General features: G+C 37.4%; 1 protein-coding gene and 1 pseudogene across 1 annotated transcript in view; one reads left to right on the top strand and one right to left on the bottom strand.

Annotated features, from left to right (window-relative positions):
- Eip63E (cyclin dependent kinase Eip63E) overlaps positions 1-19668 on the top strand; it is a 226854-nt gene that overhangs the window by 6899 nt on the left and 200287 nt on the right. The window contains exon 2 of the mRNA XM_089094749.1: positions 16645-16731. Coding sequence (XP_088950875.1) covers positions 16645-16731 — 87 coding nt within the window. The remainder of the gene's footprint in view (positions 1-16644; positions 16732-19668) is intronic.
- Positions 19313-19442, bottom strand: LOC148948850 (small nucleolar RNA U3; annotated as a pseudogene).

Raw genomic sequence — 19668 nt, 5'->3', positions numbered from 1 at the left:
TTTTGAAACTGCTTGTTGCCAGTGGCCATGGAACTTCAGTTGTTCATCTATCAGCACTCCTAGATCTCTTTCTTCGGGACTTGTCTTTAGTACTAAGCTAGCCAGTGAATTGGGATCGGACATGCTATACTGGTGACGGAGGTTGTTGCTTCCAAAGTGAAGGACATTGCACTTCGATGTGTTGAATTCAAGTAGCCAGTCTTGTGCCCACATTTGGATTTTATGAAGGTCACGCTGCAGACTTTGTTGGTTTGCAGGCCCAAACAGCTTGGAGTCGTCAGCATAGAGAGTGTTGTTGTTTTCTGTGCCATTCATCAAATTATTGATGTATATAAGGAATAGGGTAGGGCCCAAGACAGTACCTTGGGGGACTCCGCTTACAACATTACATGGTTTAGAGAAGACCTTATTGCCATTAGTTGTGAAGAGTCGAACCTACTGACTCCGACCAGTCAGAAAGTCCATGACCAAATCAACCACATCCGAGTGGGTACCTGCTGCTGAAAGATTCAATCTGAGACAGTTGTGTGGTACCTTGCCGAAAGCCTTGGCTAGGTCCAGTAAAATCAGGTCCACAGGGGTTCTTTTCTCCAGGTAATCTGTTATGGTGCTGTATGTCTCAAGGAGATTGGTCTCAACCGATTTTCCTGGCAGAAATCCGTGCTGGTCGGGGGAAAGTATATTATTATTACAGAGATGTGTCAAAATATCAGCATTCACCATCCGCTCAAGGGTTTTTGCCACCGCTGAGGTCAGACTGATGGGTGTGTAGTTTTTGGCTTTGGTGCGGTCACCTTTCTTGAATATTGGGGTGACATGGGTCAGCTTCCAGTCTTTGGGTACCTTTTTTGAGTCAAGTGACGGTTGGAATATATTGCATAGTGGTTGTGCAATTTCTTTGGCAAGCTCCTTCAATAGTCTTGGGTGCAAATTATCAGGACCAGCGGACTTATTGACGTCTAGTGCTTCAAGTCGCTTTTGGATGACAGGGGGGAGAGTAGAATAGGTGGCATTGGGTTAGGGATGTCGTATGGTGGACTATGAGGAAGAGGACCATCTGGTTCATTGGTGAATACCGACGCAAACTGCCTGTTGAGGAGTTCAGTGATGTCCTTCAAGTTGGTCACTTCCTTGCTATCATCTGTACTGAGTGCTTTTACTGACCGTCTGCTATGGTCCTTACTTGATACATACTTCCAGAACTTCTTCGGGTTATTCTTACTATCATCAGCTAGCTTGGACTCGTACCGTGCGTAAAGTTGTTTAGTTAGGCTTCTTAGTTTGTTTCGAGCTTTCGCAAACTTTTGGTAGTGTTCTTCCTTCCCTCCTTTATTGTACTTTCTCCAGTACCGTCCCCTCCTGTTTCTTTCCTTGCGTATCTCAGGGGTCATGAAAGGCAGTGTTTTGGGCTTCGGCGTGAGTTTTACTGATGTGTGTTTTTTTTGAAGTGTAAGTAGCTCGTCCTTTAGGTTAGCCCATTGTTGGTCGACGTCCCCTTGAAGTAAAGGTGACCAAACTACGCCTTCCAGCTCTTTTCTGATCGCCCGGTAGTCTACATAAGTTTTCTTTATGTAATCATTTTTTATCTTACGAAATGACACATTCACTTCTAGGATTATATGATCACTCTTTCCTAGAGGAGGTAAGTAAGAAAACATTGAAGCTTCATAGGTTAATATAGCCTACAGCATAACTGTAGTTAACACATTTTGACTATATATAGCCCAAATTATATATTTCCCATTTGATTTTGCATTTCTTGATTTTGTCACAGTTGACTCAATTTATGGATGCACAGGTTGAAGCAAAAGTGACAAATTCAAAATATGTATTTCAGCTAGACTGTACATTTACACATGGGGGGAGGGGTAAAGTATAGTAGAATTTTATTCAAAATATGTTAACTATAATTGTATACATATTATGAAATAAGAATTGTTTTCTCAACATGTTTCCTTCTCAACAGCCTGATTCTAGGCTTATACCAAAAGCTTTGATACATTTTAGTCCTCATTATCTACTTTGCTATAGGAGAGGGTAACTGCCCCCTCTTGACCTCAGTTCGTCCCCCCAGGTGAAGTTTAGCTTCTTCATAAATCTAGATGTGGTCAAAGCTAAGACAAGTGTGCATAATTCAAGCATTTCTTTAGTATATCTTTACCTTTATGCTACTATATGGCTCATTTTTCACCATAATTGTCACTTTTATAGGGAAAAATGGCTCCAAGTTTGCCCCCTCCCCCTCAGGTATCATTTGTCATTACTGGTTTGAACATGAATATCAAGCTATGATTTGTGGTCATACATGGTATACTAGAGATGGGGATTATTACTGCCAATATAGAGGACATTGCATTTATTGGTATTCACCTTACCTTAATCACTAATCCATTTGAGAGCTTTAGGGTCCTCTGGACTTGTAGTGCTCTTGATGTGATGACTCCCAGTTGAAGCTCCACTGCTTCTTTTCCAACTCATTGTGAAGCTGATGTTTAAAAGACTGGGTGTAAAGAGTGCTGACAGTAGAGTCCCTCAATCCATTCCACTGGCTAATTACTGTTTTTGCAAAATAAACTTGACAGATTCTTGATCTGGAGCTTAATTGTGGTACCTTCTTTGAATGTCCTCTTGTGAGATGATGGCTGGCACTGTGGTTGCCCTTGAAGATGGTGGGTTTTTCCTTTTGGAGTTTATAAGTCAGCATTATATCACTACACATGCATCTGTAGACAAAGGTAGGTAGTTTGAGCTGCTTGAGACGTTCCTTATATGCAGCCAACTTTAGGCTTTTCATGTACTTTGTTGCTTGCCTCTGGACATTTTTGATGAGCCTAACATCTTGCTGGTAAGAAGGACCAGCTTGGCACATGCCAAAATCATAATGGGGTCTAACAAGAACCTTAGAAAAGTTTTATGAATATTGTTGCCTCTCAGCTACTGAGGGTCCTTTTTATTAGGCTAAGGATGGAGTTTTCTCGGGAGACAACATGCTGGATGTGGCTGTGGAACCTCAACCCCTCATCAACAATCACAACAAGGTCCCTTTCTTCTTCTCTTTTCACTAGATGGTCATTTGTATTAGTGATTGGATTTAAAATTAAATATGTAGCCATTGGGTTATTAGGTCACCAATTCCAAAAAGTTTGGCATCATCAACAAATAAATGCATATTGTTATCCACATGATTGGAAATATTATTGATATAAATCAGGAAAAGTGTTGGGCCTAACAGTTCCCTCCAGTACCCCACTCATTGCTATGGCCTTGTCAGAGTAGATTGGCTGGCCACCTGTATCAGATAAACTGACTTTCTGCTTGTGGTTAGTGAGAAAATTCATCAGCCAGGCTATCAGGGACATATTGATACCAGCAGCCAATAATTTTGAGAGCAGTTGACTATGGGGCACTTGTCAACTGGATCCCCTTGGTCAATCAGGTTTGTGATTATCTCATATGATTACCTTACCTTAATTACCTTAACTTGTACTTCAGAGCAAAATAAGGTCCATGGTGGATCTGTTCTGCTCCATGTCAATGATGTTAATTTGGAATGTTATTGTGAAATTGGCCCAGTGATGATGTATTAGTTGGCAGTTGAGAAGGATGGACTGTCCCACTTATATTTCCATGGCTTTTTGTTCCATTTTTTGTCAAGTCTTGACTGGAAGGAGGCACTAGTGGGTGTAGTTACGGTTTTGTCTTGGAGGTTGTTCCAGTTGTTGGAAAAACACTTGGTAAAAAAGTTTTGGTGTATTCTGATCTTCACTCTTTGCTTTGCTAGCTTCTGTGTCCTCTAGTGTTGTGTTGACCTGTATGTTTTGTGAGGAGGGTGTCGTTTGGTTGACTATTATATTTGTAGGTCAGCATAATATCACATCTACAATGTCTGAAGACCAGCATTGGTAGTTGTAGGTGCTCCAGTCTCTTATCATATGGCATGCTTTGCAGACCCATGATGCATTTGGTGACATGTCTTTGAACTCCTTCAGTATTTCTGGTGTCATGCTTGTAAGAGGGGGAGGTCAGACATGATCTGAAGTCCAAGAACAGCCTAACAATAGCGTTGTAAAGTCTCAGGAAGACTACGGGAGGGGCTTGTGATAGTGCATTTCAGCAGGCCTAGACTCAAATTAGCTTTTACCCAACCTGTTGCCAATGCCTGTGGAACTTCATTTGCTCATCAACAAGTTCTCCTAAGTCTTGTTCTTCAGGACTGGTTTGTATCTGAATATCAGACTGCGACTTCTGGTCACACATGGTACTCGTGGTGAGGATTGTTATTGGCAAAATGGAGAACACTGCATTTAATAATGTTAAATTCAAGTAGCCATTCACTGGTCCACTTCTGGATTCTCTGGAGGTCTGATTGCAGGCTTTGTTGAATGGCTGGTCCAAAAAACTTGGAGTCATCAGTGTAAAGTGTGATGTTATTTGTGGCTTCCTTTGTCATATCATTTATGTAAATGAGGAAGTGGGTGGGGTCTAGGACGGTACCCTGAGGAACTCCACTGACAACATCACATGGTTTGAAGAATACTTTATTGCTGTTATTGGTGAAAAGTCAGACCTGCTGCTCTCAGTCTGTCAGTAAATTCATCACCCATTCTACTACATCATTGTGGATGCCAACTGCTGATAATTTGGCCCTAAGGCATCTGTGGGGCACCTTGTTGAACGTTTTGGCAAGGTTTGGAAGGTCAGTGATGATATTTTAGGTTTCAAGTAAGTTGATCTCAACTGACTTTCTGGGGAGGAAGCCATGCTGGTCTGGTGACAGTATACTGTTGGACAGAAGATGTGTTAGAATTTTGGCATTCACAATGCATTCCAGGGTTTTTGCTACAGCTGAGGTTAAGCTGATTGGCAAATAGTTCTCTGTATTTGTCTTGTCACCTTTCTTGAATATTGGTGTAATGTGAGAGCTCTTCCAGTCAAAAGGCACAGTCTTTGAGTTGAGTGACTCCTGAAATATTTGACATAATGGAGTTGATTTCTCATTAGCCAGTTCTTTTAGGACCTTTGGGGAATATTATCCAGCCTTGATGATTTATTAACATCCAGCACTTCAAGTTGCTTCATGACAGACTCTGGAGTAATCATGATAGTTGCATAAGGTTTGGTACATCATATACTGGACTGTTGGGGAGAGGACTGTCAGGTTCATTGGTAAACACTGATGCAAATTGCTTGTTGAGCAATTCAGCAATTTCTCATAGGTCAGTAGTTTCCGTGCCATCAGATTTCTTCAGTTTCTTTATTGAATGTCTACTATGATCTTTGCTTGATACGTACTTCCAATACCTTTTGGGGTTTCTCTTGCTATCATCTGCAAGCTTGGACTCAAAGTTTGAATACAGTTGTTTAGTTAGATTTTGTAGTTTATTTTGAGCCTTTGCAAACATTTATCTTTCCCCATTATATGGTACTTGTTCCAGTATTGGCTTTTTCAGTTTTGTTCTCTACATATCTGAGGGCTCATGTTTGGGAATGTCTTAGGTTTTGACATGAATTTAATAGATGTGTGCTTTTTCTGGAGCGTTGTAAGCTCTTCTTGGAATCTGATCCACTGTTGATCTACCTCCCCTTGAAGCAAAGACCCCCAACTCTCCTTTGATTGTTGCATAGTCAGTGCAAGTCTTATTGATGGAATTATTTGTTACCTTGCTTATGGTTAAGTTGACTTTGATGACAAGGTGGTCACTTCTGCTTAAAGGGGGGTGATAACTTGTACTTTGTAGCTGTTTTATATTCCTAAGGAATACCAAATCAAGGAGGGTTGGTCTCTGAAAAAGTCGATGCCTAGTTGGCTTTTCAGCTATCTGAGGTAGGACCAGATCATGAAGACACTTAGAGAAAGGTTTAGAGGAGCTTCTATTCTTCTGGAAAGTGTCAAATGGGAAGCTTTGTTTCCAGTAAAGGGTTGAGAATTTAAAGTCACCAGCTATCAGTAAATTTCCTTTGAAGCTTACAGTTGCATTAAAAAACATTCTTGTAGTCACTCTTTCTATTTCGAGCTGATCTGGAGCAGAGGGGCTCCTATATATGCAGCCTATTCGAGTTACCACCATGTTGTTGTAGTTAGTAAGATCAGACCATATAGCTGCCACATAATGTGAGTCACAGGATATACTAACTTGTTGGGCAGTTTAGGATGCTTTGACAAGTGCCAATGTACCAAGTCTACAATTTGGTGACTGTAAATTCAAAATGACAAAATATCCAGGGAACTTAATATGAGACTTTGGGCAAACTTTGGTCAGAAGAACCAGATCATAATTTTTTGGATAAACAACAGTTTTCAGCTCATTCAGTTTGTTAGTAAGCTGGTCAACATTAGTAATAAGAGCAGAAAAAGTTGGACCTGCTCTCAACTACAACTGAGGTTAGGCTGATAATTCTCAGGCTTGATGCAGTCACCTTTTTTGAATAACGGAGTTATGTTGGCTACTTTCCAGTCTGCTGGGAGCTCTCTAATAATAAGTGATGTCAAAAGGATTCTTTTGAGGGGATCTGCTATTATTTCTGCAATTTATTTTAGTAGTCTAGGATGTATATTATTAGATCCAGGTGACTTGTTAGGATTCAACTTTTTTAAATGTTTAAGGACCTCAGTAAATTATACCGTGGTGCCTTCTATTTGGATTCATATATTATAGTTTGTTGGGGAAGGTAAAGCGCCATCATGCTCAGTGGTGAAAACTGAGACATATTTTTGTTTCAGTAAATTAGCAAGTTTATTAGTATCTGTAACTTCTCCATCTTGCTTGTTATCAGTTTTTTAATACATTGTCTATTGTGGTCTTGGCTAGAGACATACTGCCAAAAAATTTTTGGGTTCATCAGAAGTTTAGATTCAAAATTCATATGCAAGGCCCATGTCAAGTTTATAAGTTTGTTCCAGCTATTGCAATACTTCTCTCTGTAATCAGCTGATTGGTACTGTTTATATTTCTTCCAATATCTGCTTTTACAATTGATTTCCCTCTTAATCTCTTTTGTCATTACTGGGAGGGTTTTGGGTTTGGGTATTGAACTAACTATGACCTAGCCATGTTGGCTAGGTGATAGTGGTTTGTTTGTATTTACATGTTTTAAAATGGCTGGATTTGCTATGGCTCCCAGGAGCTTTTCAACACCTGATGTGAGACTAATTGATTAACCCTCATGAGCAGGTGTGATGTGAGTATCCTTCCAATCTTGTGGAATAGATGTTTTACTTAGTTATTTTTGGAATAGCAGAAGGAGGCCCTGACAAATTCTGAAAAAATGATTATGACAACCATAAGCACTTATTTGTCTTGCTCCTAAATGGGCATTGTTTCACCCCCCCCCCCCTCCTCCGAATGTAATAATATATAGCCCAGTATATTCTACAGTAGTGACTCCATCTACACTAATCAATCAGCAGGACAAAAAGTTTCAGTACTGTAAAATATTGTTGAGTGTACATAGTTAGAAGGGGTGGGGCAAAGTGAAGCAATGAGCTTTTAGGAGTAAGATAAGTAAATATTTGTGAATCTTTTGAAATATGGAATTTTTCCGATTATTTAGGACTTCCTTGAAAAGAGCCCTTGTGCTGGACTATTTCTAAAGAAAATTGTTCTATGGGTTCATCAAAAGGAAACAGTATGATATCAAAAGATTAATTCTCTAATCAACACTATTTCCAAATGTAATCATTTCTATCTTATCAATTATCCCCCCCTCCCTTTCTGCCTCCAACGAGCCTATATTAATTGTACCCTTCATAAACAGATTATAATGTAAAGACAAGACAGACATGTTGTACCTTACTGAAATCTTTCATGATGTTATTTCAATCTCTGTCACTGAAGGCCCCAAAGTGAGGCCTATGAGCACAAACCCCTCTAACTACCTCTCCCTATTTTCTTTTCATTCTTGAATTTCACCTAACATTTTGTTCATGGTTTTCTGAGCTTGATGAATACAAATCTTTGGTGATTTGTACAATATACAAGGAGTGTTTTTTATGTAAGGTCCATTTGAAGATAAGTACACAACAAAAGATTATTTCAAAAAAGTAAATTTATTTCCAGAAAGTACATACTTCACTCTATTTAACGGCATAGTTGCCAAGTTTGCTCAAACACTTATCATACCACTCAACTAATTTTAAAGTAACCTCTTTGTGAAAACTTGCCATCTGCTATGTCATCATCATTGTAATGGTTGCTACTGAGGTGTTGCATGAGGTGGAGAAGCGGATGGTAATTGCTCTGTGCTTGATCAGGGCTCTAGGGTGGATGGTTTAAGGCCGTCTGGCTAAGTGGACGTGTGCTGGGTTGAGATTTCTTTGTCCAAGGGGCACGGGTTCGATCCCTGGCGTGGCCAGTTTCTTGGTTTGGGACGCGGGTCAGTGGTATGACCTTGTAAGCTTAGCCAGAGTCAACACAGCTCTAAATGGGTATCAGGGAAAATCTGGGGAAGGTAAGCAGGAAGGGTGCACGAAAACGCCAGGTGGCTGGCCCCCAGCCCCCCATTGCACTTCCTGGCTGAAGGGCCACGAAACGGAGATCAGCACCGCCAGTTTGGATCTTAAGGGTCTAGTGCCGTCATACTTACTTACTTACTTACTATACTTAGGGTGGATGGTCTAAAATTTCCCAGCCAGAACTATCCAATAAATTGTGGATCTGACCTGCAGTGTGAGGTTACTCACACTGCAGGTCATGTCATGAAAAAGGAAAATTTTCTTTTGTCAGCATGCCAATTTTTTTTTTTTTAAATTGCTCTGCAGAGCTTTCTGGGGGTTTGTCAGTATGCTTCTGCATTGGTAGTGGTTCCTTGTAGCATTTAGTCAAACAACAAAATACCATGTATATTCCAAAACACCAACGCTATGATTTTGAGCTGGGACAGAGTCTGTTTGGCGTTCAACTTTACAGGGGAATGTGTCTATTTCCATTCCATGTTCTTTTGTCTTGATTTGGGTGTGATATGCAAAACCCATGTTTTGTCTCTAGTTCAACCAGTTGCCACTGCAGTGGTTACTGTTACAATGATGATGATGACATAAAAATGGCAGTGAACTCTTGGTTATTGGAGCAGGCAGTAAGTTTTTATGAAGAGGATACTTTAAAATTAGTTGAGTGGTATGATAAGCGTTTGAAAAAACTTGGTAACTATACCAAAAAATAAAGTAAAATATGTACTTTTGAAAATAAATTTGTTTCTTGAAATAATCTTTTTGTTGTGCACTTACATTCAAACAGACCTTACTTAAAATTACATAGTCCTCATTTATAATGAACTATATTCATTCATTATGTATTTCTTATATTATCTGGTCGAAAGATAAATGCGTATAAATATTGCATTCACTTATTACATCATACATGGATGCAACCAACGATTATGATGTCATTTATCAAGGTTGTACATGAAAATGCAGTTTTTTTTTTGTAAAAAGTGATACTATTTTAAAAACTATTTGTTTTTTAATTACAAAAGGCGCAAGATCTAGCAACTTACTTTAAAATGAGCCATTAAATAGCTCTCCATGATTTTCTGGTGCCAGGCTAGCTGAGGAGAGAAAAAGGAAACAAAAGATGTCGTCAATGCAGAATATCGTTGTTCAAGGCACTTTTTTTTTTTTAAGCTAACATATTTTCTTTGTTATTCAAGCCAAGAGACTGTAAGTTTCCTATTTGAGTTTTGGATAAGGCGGTTCTAATAATGTACTTTGTGTTTCAATCTGACATTATTTTTAGGAGTTATGGGTTATTGTATTTCTTAGCATGGGATGTAATTGTCTCTTACTGGGTTGCTAGCTACTGCTGCAGCCCAGATATTTATAATAAACTATACCAATCCATTATGTATTTCTTATATTATCTTGTCAAAAGATAAGTGTTTATAAATATTGCATTCACTTACTACATCATATATGGTTGCAACCTACAATTATGACATCATTCATCAAGCTTGCTTATGAGAATGCAGTTTTTTTGCAAAAATTGATTCTACTTTAAGACTTATTTGTTTTTAATTACAAAATGGGCCATTAAACAACTCTCTATGATATTCCAGTGTCCCACTAGCTCTGGAAGAAAAAAAGAAAAGAAAAAAAAGATGCAGTATGTGCAGAATATTGTAGTTCAAGCAAATTTTCTTGTTTTTCAAGCTCATAGATTTCCCTAGTTATTCAAGCCAAGAAATGGTCAGTTTCCTATATAGGGGTTTTGGACAAGGCGGTTCTAATTGCATACTTCTTGTTTTGGTCTGACTCTATTTTTTGTAGTTATGAGCTATTTATTTCTTAGTATTGGACGTGATCATCTCTTACTAGGTTGCAAGCTACTGCTGCAACCTGGAAACACCCCTTGTATATGTCTCAAATGAAAGTATATTAAGTACATATAAAACAAAGGTGTTTTTCCAGCTAATTGAAATCATAGTCATGCATGGATTTTTGATCTACATGATTGGGGGGGGGGGTCTGAGAACAGCCCTGCCCAGGATGCAAAAGAAAAAAGCAGAAAATAATGTTTTTCATCAGTCATCACTAACATGCAAATTTGCTCATCATTAAAACTTGGGTAAAAGGAAGAACAGATTATAGGCCTTTTCTTGCAACATTGTTGATCAACAATCAAAGGTCATTAAAATTTGGGGGTAAAACACATTATAAGCCTTTTCTGGTGATCTTGTTGATCAAAAATCTCTTCTGGCAATACTTTGTTGACCATCAGTAATTTTGTAGTGGCCAACAGAGATTTTTTTTTTTTTTTATCAAAATTGTGGATGAAAACGACCCACATTATAATCACAGCTGAATATCATGGGGAAAGTTTAATTCTGTTTTTATAATTTTAGAAGAGAAAAAACAGTTTCTTTACCTTAATTTACTTACCATCATTTTCTTCTGAGCAAAATTAAGGTCCATACTGGATCTGTTGTGCTATGGCTGTTATATTGATTATAGCTTGATCTCATATCTAAAATAAGACACGAGAAGCTAATTTTTTTTGAATCATCTACCCCTGTGCCCTTCTAAGGGCGCTTGAATGTTTGCTGTGTAAAATTGAAACTTCTAGAATTTGATCAAACACTGAAAAGCCATATAAACAGTTAAAAATACAAAAGTAAACTTGAGTTAAATAAGAAAATAGTAATTGATATGAAAATAGACATAGTTCAATTGACTTGAAATTATTGCTGCTTATTTCCAACAATAATAAAACTTCTGTTCTTGCAAAATTTATTGTGTATCCACAATTATAGATAAGCCAATCTATTCTTACAAATTGTTGATCAACATTAATATTTAACTATGTCTTTGCCAAAAATGTATGGTACATAATGCCAAAGCCAACAAAAAGAGCAATGACTACTACATTTGGAAAGAACATTGAATGGAGAATCTAATGATACATTTTGATAGAATCAAAAATGATACATTTTTTCCTATCTGATTTCTGCCCTTTATTATATCTTTATCCTTTTTTGTAAACCTTAAGGACAGGGTTACACCTAAAGGAAAATCTAAAAAGAAGTTCTGAAATTGCTTTAAAACAGTTATAGATACTTACTAATCTCATTCCTAAAGGCATATTGCTTCAGATTACCCCCATATAGATGTATTTGGTACCATAACACTTTTGTTCATGACTGTTATAAGATTTTCTGGGTTTCTGTTTATTAGATTTTCATGTTTCCTTCCATTTTAATGTATGTTTTAAATAATTTTTCAGTAGTATGTTTATCCAACTGTTCTTCTTATTTTACAGTGATGTGATGCTATAAACTGGAATAAGGAAGAAAATGCCCATTAAAAACATGCAGTGATTATGACATCCTCCCACCCCAACCGCGGATGACCTGCTTTCCGTTTAGCTCTAGGCGGTTGGCCAAAAAGGACAATCTTTGTCAATCTGTCATGCTTTTTCCGCAGAACGTGCCCTCGCCATCTCAACCTTTCTCTCATTATAGTCCTAGAAAGCGGGATTGAACCAAACTTTCCGTACAACCTACTGTTGGAAATATGGTCAGTCAGCCGGGTACCCAGAACAATCCGTAGGCAATTTCTTTGGAAAACATCTAGCAAATCTTCATCCGCTTTTCGGAGTGCCCATGCTTCAGACCCATACTAGACCACTGTCATTACTGTAGCTTCCAATATTCTAATTTTCGTTTGCAGACTTATCTTTCTATTCATCCAAACTTTTTTTTAACTGTGAAAAAACACCCTAAGCGTTGGCTATTCTACTTTTAACCTCTTCACTGCTCCCACCGTCTTTACTAATAATACTACCAAGGTAAGTGAAGCTGTCCACCTGATCAATATTTTAGTTACCCAACGTCACCTTTTCATCTTTACTTATTTCTAGCCTTAGTGACTTAGTCTTCTTAACATTTATTTACCTATTCTAGCCCCTTGAACTCGCAAAACCTCTAAAATTTCGTTCGTTTTGCTCATACTTTCATCTAGGATGCTTAAATCATCAGCATAATCTATGTCCAGGAGAGTTTTTCCTCCCCATTTGATTCCGCAGTCTCCCATTGCCTTTCTCGTACTTCTTAAGACAATCAATCAAAATGATCCATATAAACGGGGATAGAACACAACCCTGCTTAACTCCTGATTTAATACGAAACCAGCTGCCAACCTCATTTCCTACCTTAACCACAGCAGTTTTATTTTCGTGCATAGCTCTAATCACTTTAATGTATTTTTCTGGTATACCATACAACGACCTTTGCCATTGTTTTTGTTTTTATTTTTAATCTACAGTTGGTTCATAATTCCAAATAAAACTAGTTTGATAAAAAGTAAAAATCTGTATATAGTCTTAGGATATATCTGGCCCCGCCTGGGAACGAGATATACTTATGCTATTTCAACAGCTGTGATTATTTTATTCCATAATATAAAAAGTCAAAATCATCAAAATCCTGAATGGCTGTAGAACCAAAATAAAAAAAGGCCTCCACAAAAAAAAAAATCGTATGGTTGATTATAGTCATGAAAGGAAGAATCCTACCAAGTTCTATTAAAATTTATGACCATGGGTGTTATAGAATGTTTGATCTTGTCTGGAAAGACTCTTAAAGTGCAACTGTCACAGATAGGTTTACAAAACAAATAAAGCTCATGGGAAGCATGTTGAGCCTCGTACCTTGGGAAAGCCTGATTTATTAGGTTTTGGAGAACTTCGAAAAATGTTTTCCAAATTGCAAAAAAATACAACAAAACAATATGGTTTAGAACAATTGGGATTCTCTTTTCAGAGTCTAAAAAAAGAAAATAGAATCAGACCGTAAATTAAGAGGGGAAAATGAGACCAACCAAAATTGCATTAAGCCTCTTATGTCTGCTAAATCCTGACCTATTAGGTTTTGAATAATTTTAAAAGAGGTTTCTCAAATTGGGGAAAAAGAGTTTAGAAATTCGTTCTGAAAGAAGCTTTTTAATCAGGTTTTGAATTCATATCTAAAAGTTTCATTCTCGTAAATTAACTGCTCTCCACTATAAAGAAATGGTCAACAATCTAGATTTTACCTTTATGAGTTAGTGACTTTAGTTAAGATTCCTGGTAGTTGACTCTTTGCCATCTTAGATGGAATGGTCGTCGAGTTAGGTGAATAGAACCTTCAGGAAAAGATCTGTAGCCTAATTTCTGGCCTAGGAAGGTGTTTTGAAGATCCCAATTACTACAATTGCCTACGGATTCTTCTGGGGTACCCGGCTGACTGAGTGTGTTTAAAACAGTAGGCTGTATGAAAAATGCGGTTCTATCCCGCTTTCTATGGCTATAATGAGAGAAAGGTTGAGATTGCTAGGGCACGTTCTACGGATGAAGGATGACAGATTGCCAAAGATTGTCCTTTTCGGCCAACCGCCAAGGGCTAAACAGAAAGCAGGTCGTCTGCAGTTGGGGTGGTAGGATGTCATAAAGACAGATTTGAGAGGAATGGGAACTTCCTGGGAGGGTTTAAAGAGGGAGAATTTGAATAGATTGGGATGGAGGAAGAGCGTGCGTAGCTGTGTCGGCCTAAGCTTTTAAAAGTTTTTTAAGCTTTTAAAAGTAAGTTCAAAGGAATAAAATAAGCTAATTGATAAAATGAAACAACTCGAAACAGTTTCTTTCCCCAATAAGACACAGAAAAATTGTGTATCAGCAAGCACCATCTTTTCGCTGCGCCAAGGATTTCTTCACCTATCAGCAAGTTTCACTCAAGCCCCAGGATATTCAGGAAGAAGTCGGCCGTATAGAAATAGAAGTCAATAAGTTGCTTTGTCAGTGTGGTATAATGGTCGTATTTGTGGGACTACTGTTCAAGGAAACTGTTGCAAAGGCCAGTATCAATGTCATGATGAACAAGACATAACATCCATTTCTTTGACCTTGTTGTAAATTTGTGATATAATATCATTCACTCACACATATAAGTTCTCCCCATAGAGTGATCAACTGGCTACAATTTGGAAGCACTTGTTTTATAAACATGTCTTATATTTCTTTTCCTGGTATATGGGAGTTATTTCTATTTCTGCCTCTTCATGATTATATGCAAGCAACACATGTTTATTATTGTAGACCTATGACTGCCATTTTGTTTCCCATCATAGGTATATCAGCAAAGTTCAGTGACCAATTATATTATAGTCTTTGTCTGATTTGAGCCAGACTTTTTCATATTCAGCCCTGTCTTCACTATTATACTGCAGACACTCAGTTCTTTCACTAAAAACAGATCAAGCAAATCGACCAGTCTGGAAAACCAAACAAGGAGAATGTGAGATGGAGGATATTTCAAGCATTAAGTCAAAACACTCTTTATTTAGCTCTCTAGGTCATTTGCCCCTAGTAAATGCCAAAATCGAGTATCAGTCCAAACAAGTTGACAATCACATAGACCTATAAGGTTAGTCTTCTTAAAGCAAGGAGAGTCCATCAATTGGGATCATTTGCACATCTATTCAGCAGTTATTCTAACCACTTGACAGGAGCAAACAAGGCTTTTAAAAGGCCAAAATCGTTCAACCTTCTAAAGGCTTTCTTCATGTTACTGCTATTTTAACATATTGCCACCAAGAATAAGTTTGAAGTTGACTCTGATAGAAAAAAGCACTCCATCAATGTGAGCTTCGAGGTTTTACTAAAACTATGTTTGACTATTTAGTATAGCCTACTTTAAGCGGAAATTCAGGTTTGACTTAAAAATTATATTCAAATCCAGCAAACTGCTCTATCTGAGCCAAGAGTCAGTAGCGGTTTTAGACCTTATAATCTGGGGGGGGGGGAGACAAGATATACCACAAGAGTTTAAAAGTATGAAATAAAAGGAATTTAATGTCAGATGTCACTAATGTCTACCCCCCCCCCTGCCGAGGCCTAGAACCACTACAGCCAAGAGTACAAGAAAAGCAAACTCTTGAGCTGAATTTGTAGAAAAAATAGTTCAAAGTTAATAGATTTGCTAAAAAAAAAATCTTCAAGACCTGACAAGAAGGGACAACAAAAAGCTGCTAAACAGCAATTATAAAAAAAATAAAGTTTGGCTTAGGGTCTGCTTTTTATTTGCTATTTTACCAAGCTGACAAAAAGTCAGTAGGCTACCCAAAGAGGAGGGGGGGGGGTTGGAGGGTGAAAATACATCCAAAGGCTCAACCACGTAACAAGATAGTGAAAAGTAGTCACCCTAGAATTTTTAAGAATTTTCACCTCCAGGTTTTAGGTTCAGCATGATAGGCTGTGTTGAAGAGGTAAAATTAAAATATAGTGTTTCTTTTACTAACTTCTGAAGTTGTTTTGCCACATGAACAGAGGTTTAAGGGCTTCTGATACCCTTTTTGCTCTTGGGCACTGCTGTAACTCATGTGGGACTAAATAAAAGATTTGAGATTGCCATTTTGCTCAAAATAGCCGGTAGTTCTACTGAATATGCTACAGGGATTGCATGACCTAGTCAAACTCAGGGGCAGGGGCCTAAATAATACGAATGATACATTCTTCATAGGTAGGCTTTCATAGATCATAGTCAGCGAAGTAGCATTCACTTTGTAATGAGCAATATGTCTCCCATGTTAGTTCAAAAAGCTACTGAAGATATTCCCCTCCCCCTTGAGGATTTTGTTGCCCCCAGTCACCCTTGTCACCTCCCACAGCATTGGATCGAATTTAAGATAGAATGTACCTCATTGATATTCCACTTTTTTTGTTCGGGGTTGTTATTGTGCATATTCGTTTTGTTTTCTCTTTATATTTCTCTTTTTATTTTGTCTATTTAAGAAATTTCACTTAAAAAAATTATTTTGGTGTAAATTCGTTCTCTTTTTCAACACTGATGAGGCCTTGTTTTGGAACAGTAGGAGAAACGTTCGTTTGTGCTCTTTTACTTGCCATAGAACCTGCTTTTTACTTGCCATAGAACCGTTGGTCTCAAGATTTGATTCTGGTTTTAATCAGAACTGTAATCCTATCCATCAAAGGAAGCTTGTATCATATAGATTTTAATGAAACAAATTTTCAGTTTGTCTCACTTTCATCAGGCAACTCTAGGACATTGGTTTTGGCTTAGATTGACTTGTGACGCTTTTTAGTGGACACCGTCTCCTTATGTGAAGGTGTAAGTTTCAAAGGAATAAAAGTGCTTCATTTGATATTTTGTCTATTCCAGTGGTGTTACGACAGAGGAAATCATCTGGGTTGTCCAAGGTTCAGAAGTTAAAACGGCGAATCAGTGATGGACTTGGAAGGCTTTCCAGTAAGTATATAAACCTGTAATTTATTATCTACTTTATCAGTGGATTTCTAGTGTCTAGGATACACACGATTAGACATTACCTCGGAACTTGATTGTGGCAGTAAGGGAGGTTGGAACATTTCCTTATAAAACAAAACATCCCTATATATGTTTTGTGTTTCAGACTTCTGTACTTAATCCTTTTTTTCTATTAGAGTTCATGAGTTTGCGAGAAGCTAGGATTTATTGAAAAAGGCATTTTATGACAGAACACCTATGATCTATTGTAAAAGCATCTTTGATACACCCGCAGACCAGTAAGTCAGAGACAAAAATCCTAGTGTTTGGCAATTGATGTATTGTGGAGCGTTTAGTAGTTCTCTTGAATATGTAAATGGTTGAAATTGATTTTTTTGCAACGAATTATCTTTGAAATGTTGGTCACAGTTATTTTATTCACATTAAAAATGCTGATTTTCGTCAAGAATTTAAGATGGAATCTCCCTGACGAGAAAGAAGAACTAAGTTCCGGAAAATAGAGGGGGAAGGACCAAAATTTATTTTTCAAAATCCAGGGGGAGGGTAATTTGTGTATTTTCTTCAGTTTTTGGTAACTTGGTTATTGGTAATGTCATTATTGGCAATTTGACTGCTAGTGAAACTTGTTGCCTGGTGTGCTCATGCCAAAATTAAAGGTGCCATAGTGAGCAAGGACCAATAACACAGAAAAGGTTTAGGTCTAAATATCCAGATTCAGTTAATATTCAGAATTTCTAGGGCTCTTCGGCGAGGAATGTAATATAAGATTTATTTCCCAAAAACGACTATCACAAGCTCAGATGGGTCAAATTCGCATTTAAAAAAAGAAAAAGACTCGTCAAAAAAAAAAATAAGACAAATGCGGAGGTTAGCATATCAAAAAGGTTAAAAGTATTTAAAACTAGTAGGATTGGTACTTGTCGGTTATTGGAAACACATTCAAGAATTACGTTTAGGTTACACCCCAGGAAACCGGTTTTGTAGCTACAAAAACAAGTGATGGATGAGACAATGCATTTGACTTAGACAGAGTGCATTGGACTTGTATAGTTTGGGCTATATATTTGCACATTAGGGGTGGGTGGGGGCAAAGCCGTATCCGGGGGGGGGGTAAGTGGTTTGACCCCCTTCCCTGAAATGTTTGTCTGACTCGTAAAAACGTAACAAAAATCGATATAAACAAATTTTGTATGCATTTTTTGAGTTTTTTGTTTACCCCCCCCCCCAAAAAAATAAGATTTTTTAAAATAAAATCCCATCCGAAAAAAATCCTGGGTACGGCCTGGGGGGGGGGGTAGGTTAGGTTGGGTTTCCATAATTTTGTCTTCATGTCTTGTTATTTTTTTATTAGGATTAACCTAACTTCACTTTTTGGGTGTGTTTCCAATAACCGGCAAGTGCCGTAGGATTTATCAGTAAATTAAACCGACTTGCAAAAATATGAAGGGGGAGTAATCAGGGAAATTATATAAATAGCAAGGTTTCTGTGCCACTAAAACCTCTGTTTCACTGAACCCCCATTCAACTCAACTCCCCATGTTGAGTTAAAAGGGGGTTGAGTTGAATGAGGGTTGAATTGCACGGGGGTTGAGTTGTGTGGGGATTGAAAGGGGGCTCAGCTGTACGAGGGTTCAGTTAAATGGGTCGAGTTGAACAGGGTTCCTTTTAGCAAGGAAGCGGGAAACTGTTGGAATGGTTTATTAATTTGTTCTTTTTTTTTGGTAATGAACAGGATACAATTTTTATAGGAATTTAGTTTTAAAAAAATGACGATATGAGAATGTAAATAATTAATCAAATCGACTTTAAACAATCCGTGATACAAAAAATGGGGAAAAGTTTCACTTATTAATCATCAATTATGTAAGGGGAAAAATTCCTCTGTCTTTCTGTGGAAAGTTTTGTTGGGTAAAAAAAGGGATTTTGCTGAAGCAGAACAAGGGAGGCGAGGTCTGTGGGGACAGAAATGACTAGGGAATATGCTATGAAGAAATGTGGTAATCTAGTGTATTTGAGTTTTGAAAGCTTCAACTTGTGGCCAAAACTAAAATATTTGAATTGGTGCTAAGACAAAACCATTTGGCTGAAGACACAAAAATTTACGAAAATAAGACTGTAGCAGCCTCCTACTGATGATACTAATTAAGGTGATAAAATTGACTGCACTTCTAATGATGTTCAAAACTTTAATTGAAAAACATCTAAAGAGCCAACTTGCTACACTGTATAAAATATTGTTTGAGATTCAACAAAAATTGTTTGTAATGTTTATGAACAACAAAATTGGAATTTCAACAGCTGAAATTGAATATTAAAGACCATTTTGGAATTCCATTATCCTTATTAAATATCCAATCTGTTGAGAAACAAAAATGTTGGATTCCCATATCCGAATTGAATTTTCAAACTCAACAGGTTGAACTTTAAGATCTTTATTGGATTTCCTGTTCTTTAAATGAATTTCCATTTGTATCGTTGTTAAATTTATTAGGCCTACAATCTTGTCGAACAATAAACTAGTTGGATGTTCTAACAGCTGCCAGGAATGGTCATCAATGACCAGTTTCAGATATAAGTCCTTCTCCTGCTTAAAGGCAGACTTTTCCACTCATCATAAAGTTTAGTTGAATCGTCGGTTTCCAGCGAAACCCAAGTAATCATACTACAGAAATAATCCCGTAAAGTATGATATTAACATTTAATTAGTCCGAACTTGTGTTTATTTAGAAAAGGCCAAAAAAGATTGTTTCCCTTTTATAATACACTATAACTATTCCATAAGCCATTAGTGATTAATAAATTTATATGATATTCTTTCATTGCTCCAAAATATTAATTATAAGTTAAGAAGTTTGTACATAAATTTATGCATGTTTATAAGAACATTTGTACCTAAATTCACTTTAAATGGCACCATAG

The sequence above is a fragment of the Artemia sp. Qi Xiang Cuo genome, chromosome 9, assembly GCF_049724085.1.
Source record: "Artemia sp. Qi Xiang Cuo chromosome 9, ASM4972408v1, whole genome shotgun sequence".
Taxonomy (NCBI): domain Eukaryota; kingdom Metazoa; phylum Arthropoda; class Branchiopoda; order Anostraca; family Artemiidae; genus Artemia; species Artemia sp. Qi Xiang Cuo.
Note: the sequence above shows the minus strand (reverse complement) of the source record. Positions and strands in the feature narration are given on the sequence as shown.